Genomic DNA, 14601 nt, shown 5'->3' with positions numbered 1-14601 from the left:
CCACCAGACAAAGTACTCTACACACTAGTACCGTTTTCAAATTGGAAAATGAATTAGTATGTATAAATTCGGTGTTAAGGATAAAAATATATTTTCTCATGGTTGACCTTGGGTGGTTTATGTGTAGGATGAGTTGACGAGTGTTGTGGCATGTGGCGTAGTGGTAAAGCACTCTCCCGGCACTTTGCAGGCGCTTTGGCCTGAGTTCGTATCCTGGCCGGGGAGGATTGACTGGGAGCCAATCCTTAAATGTAGCCTCTGTTCACCCAGCAGGGAATAGGTACCTGCTTGTTAAACGATTTAGCGTGTCGTATGCCAGGGTAAACTAGGATTAAGGGCCCCTGGGAGTCCCTAAGCATGCTAGTGGCTGTACAAGACTGTAACAACTCTTGTATAAGAACTCTTGGAGTAGCGACGCTAAAGATGACGGTTGGTGCAGAGCTCATCAAGGTCCGGCGGCCGCCTCCCTTATCACCAGGTGACGCCTCACCTTAATCTTATCGCAGTTGCCACGCATTGTTCACTCATCTATTGGTGATATGTTCAAAGTCTTCAAAGTGAATGGTGATTTCCTTTATCTGAAAATGCACCTTGATTTTGAGGAAGAGTAGTGTGAGGAGGCAGTGTGAGGAGGCAGAGTGAGGCGGCTGCAGCACCACAGTAGCCACACCCCTGCGCCTCACCGGGCCACACACCAGTCAGTGAACATCATAAACGCGGAATTTCTCTATCTGGAGTTGGGAGTGATTACGATAACGTGGTTGTTATAGTGAACAGCAGTGTATCGTGGCAGGTGACGGGAGTAGGGCGCACCGAGCAGCGACTTGTGATGGTGAGTCACTATACCCGCCGCCTCCTTTAAATTTTTGTTTTAAATTTTGCCCCGAGGAGCGAGTTTAGTGGGAAGCGTCACTCATCCTGTGAGTGGACACACCGCCATAGTGACACTATTGGTCAGCGCCACTCATCCTGTGAGTGGACACACCGCCATAGTGACACTATTGGTCAGCGCCACTCATCCTGTGAGTGGGCACACCGCCATAGTGACAGTATTGGTCAGCGCCACTCATCCTGTGAGTGGGCACACCGCCATAGTGACAGTATTGGTCAGCGCCACTCATCCTGTGAGTGGGCACACCGCCATAGTGACAGTATTGGTCAGCGCCACTCATCCTGTGAGTGGGCACACCGCCATAGTGACAGTATTGGGCAGCGCCACTCATCCTGTGAGTGGACACACCGCCATAGTGACAGTATTGGTCAGCGCCACTCATCCTGTGAGTGGGCACACCGCCATAGTGACAGTATTGGGCAGCGTCACTCATCCTGTGAGTGGACACACCGCCATAGTGACAGTATTGGGCAGCGCCACTCATCCTGTGAGTGGACACACTGCCATAGTGACACTATTGGTCAGCGCCACTCATCCTGTGAGTGGGCACACCGCCATAGTGACAGTATTGGGCAGCGCCACTCATCCTGTGAGTGGACACACTGCCATAGTGACAGTATTGGGCTGCGTCACTCATCCTGTGAGTGGACACACCGCCATAGTGACAGTATTGGACAGCGCCACTCATCCTGTGAGTGGACACACCGCCATAGTGACAGTATTGGGCAGCGTCACTCATCCTGTGAGTGGACACACCGCCATAGTGACAGTATTGGTCAGCGCCACTCATCCTGTGAGTGGGCACACCGCCATAGTGACAGTATTGGGCAGCGTCACTCATCCTGTGAGTGGACACACCGCCATAGTGACAGTATTGGGCAGCGCCACTCATCCTGTGAGTGGACACACTGCCATAGTGACACTATTGGTCAGCGCCACTCATCCTGTGAGTGGGCACACCGCCATAGTGACAGTATTGGGCAGCGCCACTCATCCTGTGAGTGGACACACTGCCATAGTGACAGTATTGGGCTGCGTCACTCATCCTGTGAGTGGACACACCGCCATAGTGACAGTATTGGACAGCGCCACTCATCCTGTGAGTGGACACACCGCCATAGTGACAGTATTGGGCAGCGTCACTCATCCTGTGAGTGGACACACCGCCATAGTGACAGTATTGGGCAGTGCAGTGAAAAGCTCTGTACCTCAGGGTACAGTCCTTGCACCGCTGCTTTTCCTTATTCTCATATCAGATATAGACAAAAATACAAGTCACAGCTTCGTATCATCCTTTGCAGATGACACAAAAATCAGTATGAAAATTACCTCGGCTGAGGACATTGAAAAACTTCAAGCTGATATTAATAAAGTTTTCGACTGGGCATCAGAAAATAACATGATGTTTAACAGTGATAAATTCCAGGTACTCAGGTACGGTAAAAATGAGGACCTTAAACATAATACAGAGTACAAAACACAATCACATGTACCCATAGTAGGAAAACAGCATGTAAAGGATTTGGGAATAATAATGTCTGACGACCTAACGTTTAAGGAGCATAACCAAGCAAATATTGCGACAGCCAGAAAAATGATAGGATGGATTACGAGAACTTTCAAATCCAGGGATCCCATCACAATGGTTGTACTCTTCAAGTCACTTGTGTTGTCCCGTCTTGAGTACTTTTCAGTACTCACTTCCCCATTCAGAGCAGGAGAGATTGCTGAAATAGAGGGAATACAGAGAATATATACGGCACGCATAGACGCAATAAAGCACCTAAATTATTGGGATCGTCTCAAAGCCCTCCAAATGTACTCACTAGAAAGAAGACGAGAGAGATATCAAATAATATACACCTGGAAGATACTGGAGGGCCAAGTACCAAATCTACACAGTAAAATAACAACGTACTGGAGTAAACGATATGGAAGAAAATGTAGAATAGAACCAGTGAAGAGCAGAGGTGCCATAGGCACAATCAGAGAACACTGTATAAACATCAGAGGTCCGCGGTTGTTCAACGTCCTCCCAGCAAGCATAAGAAATATTGCCGGAACAACCGTGGACATTTTCAAGAGGAAACTAGATTTATTCCTCCAAGGAGTGCCGGACCAACCGGGCTGTGGTGGGTATGTGGGCCTGCGGGCCGCTCCAAGCAACAGCCTGGTGGACCAAACTCTCACAAGTCAAGCCTGGCCTCGGGCCGGGCTTGGGGAGTAGAAGAACTCCCAGAACCCCATCAACCAGGTATCAACCAGGTACCAGTGCCACTCATCCTGCGAGTGAACACACCGCCATAGTGACAGTATTAGGCAGCGTCACTCATCCTGTGAGTGGACACACCGCCATAGTGACAGTATTGGTCAGTGCCACTCATCCTGTGAGTGCACACACTGCCATAGTGACAGTATTGGGCAGCATCACTCATCCTGTGAGAGGACACACCGCCATAGCAACATGTACAACACTCCACAATAGGAAGAAAACCCGTTGGGTTGTTCATCCTGTCACTTGTACCCAGACACAGCTGGGACTTGCTTAACGGTCTCAAGTGAACAGTTTATCAACTAGCAGATTAGCATCTATCAACCCTTAAAAACTTACATTATCTTGCGAGTGCAAAATGGGGGAATCTTTTAAGAACAGTATCAATATTTCACAAATAGTGTTTTCCTAACTCAAACAATGTGGGGTTTATTATTCTACACATATTCCTAATGTCTCTCAGGTGTTCACATTCACGTAGATAGTGGTCAAGGCGGTGTCCATCACTCTCATCACAGATTCTGCAACTCCGCTGATCAACTGTTGTTTCCATTCAGAATCTCCATGGATATTTGTATACAAGACGGATTCTCGCTATTACTGATTCTCTCCCGCGTCCTCCTCCTCTTCGTCCTTAATGATTGGGATTGGCAGCTGCAACCATGTTGTACCATCGTACAGATTCACTGGTTTGTGCTTCTATCCTCCTTTCCTCAATTACCTTGTCACAGTGATGTTGCCTGACAATGCCTCTAATTTTAGAAGAGTCTTGGGTATGAAGTATTCAATATGGTCTCCTTCAGCAGCCAGCACATCTACTTGTTCATTCCCACATATTCCAACACGGGAGGGGATCCACAGAAACTTGACGACTCTTCCCCTGTACCTTCACAGCTCTCTTGAACTCAGCTACTATCGCAAGATTTTCTGCCCGATTTTTACTTAGGCTTTACTGTGCTGCTTTTGAATCAGTGCAGATCACTGCACCATTAGTGTTTCTTTCAAGGAATCTTAACGCCATGACAATGGCAGTTAGCTCTGCTTGCATTGAAGAGGCATAGTTCTCAATACACGCTTTTTCTTCATTTCTGCATTGAAAAGTATTATCCTTAATTACAGTGTATGCTGCACTAGGCCTGCCATTGACAGGGTTAGATGATCCATCAGTGTAGATTTGATCTATTTCATTTCCGACTTCTTTATAAATTTTCTGGAGATACTTGTGCCTCATTTCTTGTGGTATCATGTTGGAATTTTTCGTTGCCATTTCATTGATGATAGTCCTTAACTACAGGCAGGAGGTCACGGGCTTGCTCAAGCAGGTGAAGTTCTTCGAGGTAGCAGACTGATCTGTGATGTCATTTTTTGCTTCTCCTGTTTCTTCCTGTTAGCAGCACAGAGCTCAGATTTTTCTTGGCAATGTAATTGTAATAGGGATCTCTGGCTATCCTAATTGCAAGCTTAGCATTCAGTTCCTTAATTCTGCTTTTAACACTGGGGAGGGACAACTCTTCTCGTTGATTAGACGTTTTGGCAGTTCTTGGGACTCCAAGAATGATCGTCATGGCTTTATTTGGAATGCTTTCGAGACTTTTCCTATCGCTTTGGGAGTAGGTGCATAAAACTGGTGCGGCATAGTCTATGAAGGAGCGCACATATGCTGTGTACATCATTTTTAGCAAGGCAATAGAGGCTCCATGTCCATTCCAGGTCATAGCTTTCAGTGCCCTGAGCTGACTTTTGCATGTTCCTATGAGCTGGTTAAGCTCCTCTTTCTTCCCCTTGTTAGAGACGACAGTGACGCCCTGTTATCGATATTGGTCAACCCATTCAAGGGTTACACCATTAATTTGTAGTTCTTCATTTTCTCCTCTCTTGTGATGAGAGTATGCTTTTGTCTTGTTTGTGGAGAGAGTGAAACCGAGGGCAACACATTTCCTTCCAAGGAGGTCAATGGACTGTTTAATTTTTCCCAAGGCTGGGGCTTGTATTAGAACATCACCTGCATACCTCACTTGTTGCGTCCCTTCCGGAAAATCAATAATTGCAATGGCGTTCATAAGCACTGGTCCTGAGCGTCACCAGGAGGTCACCCACACACACACCAACACTGGTCCTGAGCGTCACCGGGAGGTCACCCACACACACACCAACACTGGTCCTGAGCGTCACCGGGAGGTCACCCACACACACACCAACACTGGTCCTGAGCGTCACCGGGAGGTCACCCACACACACCAACACTGGTCCTGAGCGTCACCAGGAGGTCACCCACACACACACCAACACTGGTCCTGAGCGTCACCAGGAGGTCACCCACACACACCAACACTGGTCCTGAGCGTCACCGGGAGGTCACCCACACACACCAACACTGGTCCTGAGCGTCACCGGGAGGTCACCCACACACACACCAACACTGGTCCTGAGCGTCACCAGGAGGTCACCCACACACACCAACACTGGTCCTGAGCGTCACCAGGAGGTCACCCACACACACACCAACACTGGTCCTGAGCGTCACCAGGAGGTCACCCACACACACACCAAGACTGGTCCTGAGCGTCACCAGGAGGTCACCCACACACACACCAACACTGGTCCTGAGCGTCACCAGGAGGTCACCCACACACACACCAACACTGGTCCTGAGCGTCACCAGGAGGTCACCCACACACACACCAACACTGGTCCTGAGCGTCACCAGGAGGTCACCCACACACACACCAACACTGGTCCTGAGCGTCACCAGGAGGTCACCCACACACACACCAACACTGGTCCCGAGCGTCACCAGGAGGTCACCCATACACACCAACACTGGTCCTGAGCGTCACCAGGAGGTCACCCACACACACACCAACACTGGTACTGTATTAAGAGTTGTGGTTGCGGGTTGTAGCTCACTTGTAGTGGGAAGGAATGCAGTACAAAATAGGTTTGGTCTTTTTCTCGTTTTATTATGAAATTATAGACGGGAGACATCTCCCGTCACGCAGGGTGCAGTCGCACCTTCACAGATCTCCAGTATCAGCTCTTGATACTGGTAATGGCTCAAAAGGGCCACCACTTACGGGCTATTCATGCCCGTGCCACCTCTTGGGTGGCTTAATCTTCATCAATCAATCAATCATGAAATTATCCTAATATTCTCTGCTAGGCCGCATACTAGTTATCAAGTGGGTGTGTACAGCTCTGTTGCTGGTGATGGTCTGGTCGTTGGGGTGTTTTGTTGCACTTGGATGCGATGCTTCATCTGCAAGCACGCAGACGCTGCTGTTGACAACTGCTGCTGAGTTGAGTGCTGCCAATATACAGTCGATGAGTTGGTTCACCACACGTGCGAGCAACACCGCTCGGCACGGTATCATCGGCGTCCTCGACGATCTACTTGAACTTCTTGGTTGTGTATCTAACTAACATTTGTGTATAGTACTGGCCTTAAACAACCTTTGAGACGTTCAACCACCGTCTTGGAAATGCATGAATATAGCGTACATTGTATAAATGCAATTTTAAAGCTAAGCTATCCATTGAGCATCATGACTAACTAGCTAAACGTCTGCGCATATTGGAGGCAGTATGCGCAGTATCTGCAGGAAGAGGCAGAGTAGTCATAGGATGTAGAGGCAGTGGACCAGAAGTTCTGCGCAACGATCATGATACTCAGCCAGTGTTACCTGTGTAGCAGATTATAAACGGTAGACACTAACATAGTCACGATATAGTACATAGTATAAGTGACATTCTCCTAAAATATGGAGCGCAGGTACGTGCCAGAAACGCGAGGACTTAACAGTGAATGTAAGAGACGTGATAAGATTGTAACTATGAACTAAGGTTAACTGTGTAGGTATCATATATGCATTTGAGGCAAAGGAAAGAGAACAAATGTATAAAATCCACTGAGAAAGGTGTTAATCGGTTCAATTTTCTCAGGAAATCTCAACAGATACGTTGTAGGAATGTTTAATAAAAGTGTCTGCCACATATAATGGTTGGGTATTCATTCAGGACGAGCTCTCTCGTAAAATATGAAGTAAAGTTAATAGGAAAGGGAAGAAGTTAGTAGGCATCAGTTTGTAACTCAGTCTATAATATTGTTAGCATTTTCCTTACAGTTAGACGTAGAAACTATGAATATTAGTTGCTAGTTCTTCCTTCAGTACAAAACAGCTTTGGCCGTTTCTTCGTTTTATTATGAAATATAGACACCCGGGTACCAGGTACCTATTTACAAACTCCAGGATAGTGAATATGGACCGGGTACCTATTCACTGCTACCTAAACCTCAGGTCAAACCTTTAAAGGAAACGCCTCCAACTATTTCTCTCCCGTCCGGGGATCGAACCCGGGATCCAGGAGTATAGGTCGAGAACGTAGACTATTGTACTACATGACCACACTTGATATATATATATATATATATATATATATATATATATATATATATATATATATATATATATATATATATATATATATATATATATATATATATATACACACACTGCTGGGTGTTTACTTTACAGCCACTGCTCCTGTACACCCTCACCCACTACCCCTGTATACCCTCAGCCACTGCCCCTGTACACCCTCAGCCACTGCTCCTGTACACCCTCACCCACTACCCCTGTATACCCTCAGCCACTGCCCCTGTACACCCTCAGCCACTGCTCCTGTACACCCTCACCCACTGCTCCTGTACACCCTCACCCACTACCCCTGTATACCCTCACCCACTGCCCCTGTACACCCTCACCCACTGCCCCTGTACACCCTCACCCACTGCCCCTGTACACCCTCACCCACTGCCCCTGTACACCCTCACCCACTGCCCCTGTACACCCTCACCAACTGCCCCTGTACACCCTCACCCACTGCCCCTGTACACCCTCACCCACTGCCCCTGTACACCCTCAGCCACTGCCCCTGTACACCCTCACCCACTGCCCCTGTACACCCTCACCCACTGCCCCTGTACACCCTCAGCCACTACCCCTGTACACCCTCAGCCACTGCTCCTGTACACCCTCATCCACTGCCCCTGTACACCCTCAGCCACTACCCCTGTACACCCTCAGCCACTGCTCCTGTACACCCTCAGCCACTGCCCCTGTACACCCTCAGCCACTGCTCCTGTACACCCTCAGCCACTGCCCCTGTACACCCTCAGCCACTACCCCTGTACACCCTCAGCCACTGCTCCTGTACACCCTCACCCACTGCCCCTGTACACCCTCACCCACTGCCCCTGTACACCCTCACCCACTGCCCCTGTACACCCTCATCCACTGCCCCTGTACACCCTCACCCACTGCCCCTGTACACCCTCATCCACTGCCCCTGTACACCCTCACCCACTGCCCCTGTACACCCTCAGCCACTGCCCCTGTACACCCTCACCCACTGCCCCTGTACACCCTCAGCCACTGCTCCTGTACACCCTCAGCCACTGCCCCTGTACACCCTCAGCCACTGCCCCTGTACACCCTCAGCCACTGCTCCTGTACACCCTCATCCACTGCCCCTGTACACCCTCAGCCACTGCTCCTGTACACCCTCAGCCACTGCCCCTGTACACCCTCACCCACTGCCCCTGTACACCCTCAGCCACTGCCCCTGTACACCCTCAGCCACTGCCCCTGTACACCCTCACCCACTGCCCCTGTACACCCTCACCCACTGCCCCTGTACACCCTCACCCACTGCCCCTGTACACCCTCAGCCACTGCTCCTGTACACCCTCAGCCACTGCCCCTGTACACCCTCACCCACTGCCCCTGTACACCCTCACCCACTGCCCCTGTACACCCTCACCCACTGCCCCTGTACACCCTCAGCCACTGCTCCTGTACACCCTCATCCACTGCCCCTGTACACCCTCAGCCACTGCTCCTGTACACCCTCAGCCACTGCTCCTGTACACCCTCATCCACTGCCCCTGTACACCCTCAGCCACTGCTCCTGTACACCCTCAGCCACTGCCCCTGTACACCCTCACCCACTGCCCCTGTACACCCTCAGCCACTGCCCCTGTACATCCTCAGCCACTGCCCCTGTACACCCTCACCCACTGCCCCTGTACACCCTCACCCACTGCCCCTGTACACCCTCACCCACTGTCCCTGTACACCCTCACCCACTGCCCCTGTACACCCTCACCCACTGCCCCTGTACACCCTCACCCACTGCCCTACAGGTTAATGGTCAAAGAATAAAAACCAATATATCAAACATAATAAATACAACTAATGAGCAACTTGATGAACTTTAAGTAAATAAAATACAAAGTGCATAAAATGACATATTTAACAAATATCCCTTTAAATGCTAAAATCCTCTAATTTTAACAAATAACCCTTTTCATGCATAAACATCCTTTTGAGAAAGTAACCCCTGAAACGAGCAAATGCCTTTATATAACGAAATCCTTTGAAATGCTTAAACACCCAATTTTAACAAATATCACTTGTAATGCATAAATGACCATTTGAGAAATTAACCCTTGAACCGAAGAAATGAATATGAGACAATGATTGACGAAACACTAAGTGACCAGCAGGAATATTTATATAAGGTAGGTCATGTCAGTTTGGATAAGTTATGTTTGGTAAGTTACAATAGGTGGAGGAGGTTAGGTAGGTGATGGTAGAGAAGTTATGTTACGTTATGTAAGTTAAGTTAGTAAGTTATGTACGATGGTTACATCAGGATGGGTAAGTTAGGTCAGATAGGGAAGAAGAGGTAAGTTGGACTAGGTAAGTTATGTTAGGATAGTAAGGTTAGGTTATGTAAGTTAAGTTAGTAAGTTGGGCTATGTAGGTTACCTTTGACTATTTTTAGTTGATTAACGAATAATTTTAGTTAAGAAACAATGAATGCGCCTATTTTCAGTTGAGAGAAGTGTTATTTTAGTTACGAAAAGACAAGAAAAGATGATGAACATGACTATTTTCAGTTGATTGACAAATAATTTTAGTTACGAACAGTGTTGAACGAAGCTAGTCCTGACTATTTTTAGTTGATTAACGAAAATTTTTACTTAAGAAACGATGAACGTGACTATTTTTTTAGTTGATTAGTTAGTTTAGTTTATTTATTATGCACCCAATACCCATCTTGTGGGCGGTAGTGGAAAGGGTTCCAGAGGCACATAATGGGCTCAGGGACTGAACCCCACAATTCATTTGGCTAAGTAAGTTACAATCTTGATGAGCTAGTTACAAAATTCAGTATAAGTCGTCACATCATAAATGGGTTCGAGATCGACCACAAGTACAGTTTCTAAATTAAGCAACCGACATATGTGGAACTTATCAGCTCTATCATGCATTCGGAGGCCAACATGAGATGGAGACCACATGAACTGGACTCTGTTACCATCATTAACAATTTTGTTGCATTTGTGTCTAGCTTGGGACACGAGCATGTTACAGTTATGTCTTAAAGAGTTGGGAGCATTTAAGGATGATATAAAGTCCCTTACAATTAATGTATTAAGTTTGGAGACTTGTACACATTTCAGTACAAGGAGCAAGGCAAATAGTTCGGTCTGAAGGGTAGAGGCCCAGTTGTTTATATGGACTCCCAACTCAAAATATAAGCCATCGCCCATTGTCGGGACAACTGCACATCCAGCTGTACCCGTGGTGCGGTGTAGGGAATCATCAGTGTATATGATTTGAGAGAGAGAATGCTCTCTCTCAGGCATCAAAACAAGCAGAGGTGCAGCATAATCCACTAAAGATCTGATGTATGCAAGGTACATCATTTTGACAATTCTGACATTGGCACCATAGCTTGAGTGATAACCTGCAACAGCCTTGAGAGCTCGGAGCCTCTCTTTATACTGACGGCAGAGTCTGAATACAACAGGACCATACAGTGGCACCTCAAGGCCAAGGTATTTGAATCTGTTTACATAGTCAAGCTGGGAGCCATCAGACAGTTGCATCTTGCGAACAGCTCCTCCCTGCCTGGGTGGGCGCCTATTTAGTATCTTTGTTTTCTCTGCTGAGATAATTAAATCTAGGTCCTGACATGAGTCTAAAACAGAGTTAAGAGTGTTCTGCGTGTTAGCATACCCAGTGGTGTGTATCATTATATCATCAGCATAGCTAATGATGTGGACGTTGGGTTTGCTCGGTACAGAGTTTAACAGCGTGTTTATTAAGATATTAAATAAGGTAGGACTGAGGACACCTTCCTGTGGGGCACCTAGTTCAAAGTCTCTTGTTACATTTCTAAGCCTCTGGAAAAACACAAATGACTTCCTGTTGGATAAGTAACCCCTGATCCAACAAAGAAGCCGACCACCAATATTCATTCTTGCAAGCTCACTTAAGATAACATGTCGATTTGCAATATTAAATGCAGACTTGAGATCTAGGAAGGTGGTATATGACTTTTCAGTGTGTAGAGTAAGAAAGGTGATGATGCAATGATGCACACTCCTTCCATGCATGAAACCATATATCTGGGGGGATAGCATGGTTCTTATTCTGTGGAGGAGACGGTTTAGGACCATTCTCTCGAATGTTTTGCAAATGCAGCTGGTAAGGGAAATTGGGTGGAAAGCATTCTCTTAATTTGGCTTGGGAATTGGAGTGATTATACTGTTGGTCCAAGAGTTAGGAAGTTCCCCAGTAACATACCTTATATTATGCAGCTCAAGCAGAGGATTCCCTGGTACTAAACGGAGCAGACGCAATATGTCATAAGTGATACCATCTTCTCCGGGAGATGTGGCTTTACCTTTGTTTAGGGCCGCGAGTAATTCAAACTCAGTAAATGGCACGTTAAATTCATTTTCTTTGTGAAGCATGAAGTCAAGTTGATTAGCGAATAAGTTTAGAAAAAATGATGAACATGACTAATTTTTAGTTGGTTGACGAATATTTTAGTTAAGAAATGATGAACGTGGTTATTTTTACATGAATGACAAGTAAGTTTAGTTAAAACAACAAGAAAAGTTTGTCTTGGTAAATTTGTACTGAATGGAAGAATACAATTCTACATTTGATTTTAAAGAACATGGAAGAAAATACGTTGAACACAGTGAACATATGGGGGAACATGACAAAGAACACATAGAACATGTAAGAGAATGAGTCATACTGGCTTCCATATAGACAGTCACCATAGGGGATGCACTTATGTTAACTACTAATAGGTTAAACTATGGCAGGTTGAGAGAGTGAACGAGAGGTCAGTCGAGGAATCGAACCAAGAGGCGCTCACGACCCTAGACGATCAACCACGCGTCACCGAGGAGTTCAGACAGAGACTGGAGCAGAGGATCCAGCAGGAGCAGCGGCAGAAGAGCAGCGGCGGAGGGCCCGGGCGCTCATCACAACACTTCCAGCAGTTCGAGGAGGCGTCCAGGAAGATGGCGCGCGGGAACCAGCTGCCCAGGTCCCGACGGGACGAGAGTGACAGTAAGTCTTCACTACTCTCATTCTTCTTTCTTCTTTTCACAGAAGTACTTAGTATGGTAATACAAAATGTATACGTGACTGTATACATATACTTAAATGTATATGTGACTGTATACATATACTTAAATGTATGCGTGACTGTAGACGTAAATGTATACTCACCAGAAACTAAGTATTGAAATTATGGTATTTCGATCCTATCCTCAAGCGGAGCATACAGACAGTCCATGAGCCTAGCCACAGTATGAGCCTAGCCACAATATGAGCCTAGCCACAGTATGAGCCTAGCCACAGTATGACCCTAGCCACAATATGAGCCTAGCCACAGTATGAGCCTAGCCACAGTATGACCCTAGCCACAATATGAGCCTAGCCACAGTATGAGCCTAGCCACAATATGAGCCTAGCCACAGTATGAGCCTAGCCACAGTATGAGCCTAGCAACAGTATGAGCCTAGCAACATCATGAGCCTCGCCACACCATGAGCCTAGCCACACCATGAACCTAACCGCACCACGATCCTAGCCACACTATGAGCCTAGCAACACCATATGGCCCTAGCTACACTATGAGCCTAGCCACACCATAAGCCTAGCCACAACATAAGCCTAGCCACGCCATGAGCCTAGCCACACCATGAACCTAACCGCACCACGATCCTAGCCACACTATGAGCCTAGCAACACCATATGGCCCTACCTACCTACCTTGAGGCTACCGTGAGGTGCTTCCGGGGCTTAGTGTCCCCGCGGCCCGGTCGTCGACCAGGCCTCCTGGTTGCTGGACTGATCAACCAGGCTGTTAGACGCGGCTGCTCGCAGCCTGACGTATGAGTCACAGCCTGGTTGATCAGGTATCCTTTGGAGGTGCTTATCCAGTTCTCTCTTGAACACTGTGAGGGGTTTGCCAGTTATGCCCCTTATGTGTAGTGGAAGCGTGTTGAACAGTCTCGGGCCTCTGATGTTGATAGAGTTCTCTCTCAGAGTACCTGTTGCCCTAGCTACACTATGAGCCTAGCCACACCATGACCCTAGCCACACCATGACCATAGCCACACCATGACCCTAGCCACACCATGACCCTAGCCACACCATGACCCTAACCACACCATGACCCTAGCCACATCATGAGCCTGACCACACCATGAGCCTGACCACACCATGAGCCTAGCCACACCATAAGCATAGCCACACCATGAGCCTAGCCACACCATGAGTCTAGCCACACCATGAGTCTGGGCACACCATGCGTATAGCCACACCATGAGCCTAGCCACACCATGAGCATAGCCACACCATGAGCCTAGCCACACCATGAGCATAGCCACACCATAAGCCTAGCCACAACATAAGCCTAGCCACACCATGAGCCTAGCCACACCATGAACCTAACCGCACCACGATCCTAGCCACACTATGAGCCTAGCAACACCATATGGCCCTAGCTACACTATGAGCCTAGCCACACCATGACCCTAGCCACACCATGACCATAGCCACACCATGACCCTAGCCACACCATGACCCTAGCCACACCATGACCCTAACCACACCATGACCCTAGCCACATCATGAGCCTGACCACACCATGAGCCTGACCACACCATGAGCCTAGCCACACCATAAGCATAGCCACACCATGAGCCTAGCCACACCATGAGTCTAGCCACACCATGAGTCTGGGCACACCATGCGTATAGCCACACCATGAGCCTAGCCACACCATGAGCATAGCCACACCATGAGCCTAGCCACACCATGAGCATAGCCACACCATAAGCCTGGCCACACCATGAGCATAGCCACACCATGAGCATAGCCACATCATCAGCCTGGCCACACCATGAGCCTAGCCACACCATGAGCCTGGCCACACCATGCGTATAGCCACACCATCAGCCTAGCCACACCATGAGCCTAGCCACAGTATGAGCCTACCCACAGTATAAGCCTAACCACACCATTAGCCTAGTCACACCATGAGCCTAGCCACAGTA

At 47.9% G+C, this 14601-nt stretch overlaps 1 protein-coding gene across 1 annotated transcript in view; it reads left to right on the top strand.

The window, feature by feature from the left end:
* The first annotated feature begins 602 nt into the window (after nt 1-602).
* The window catches only part of LOC138361074 (transmembrane protein 272-like), a 63332-nt gene continuing 49333 nt past the window's right edge, over nt 603-14601 (top strand). The window contains exons 1-2 of the mRNA XM_069320544.1: nt 603-832; nt 12355-12604. Coding sequence (XP_069176645.1) covers nt 830-832; nt 12355-12604 — 253 coding nt within the window. The 5' untranslated portion in view covers nt 603-829. The remainder of the gene's footprint in view (nt 833-12354; nt 12605-14601) is intronic.

This window comes from Procambarus clarkii, unplaced genomic scaffold (assembly GCF_040958095.1).
Source record: "Procambarus clarkii isolate CNS0578487 unplaced genomic scaffold, FALCON_Pclarkii_2.0 HiC_scaffold_173, whole genome shotgun sequence".
In the NCBI taxonomy this organism is placed as follows: domain Eukaryota; kingdom Metazoa; phylum Arthropoda; class Malacostraca; order Decapoda; family Cambaridae; genus Procambarus; species Procambarus clarkii.
This window is presented reverse-complemented; position numbering and strand designations above follow the sequence as displayed.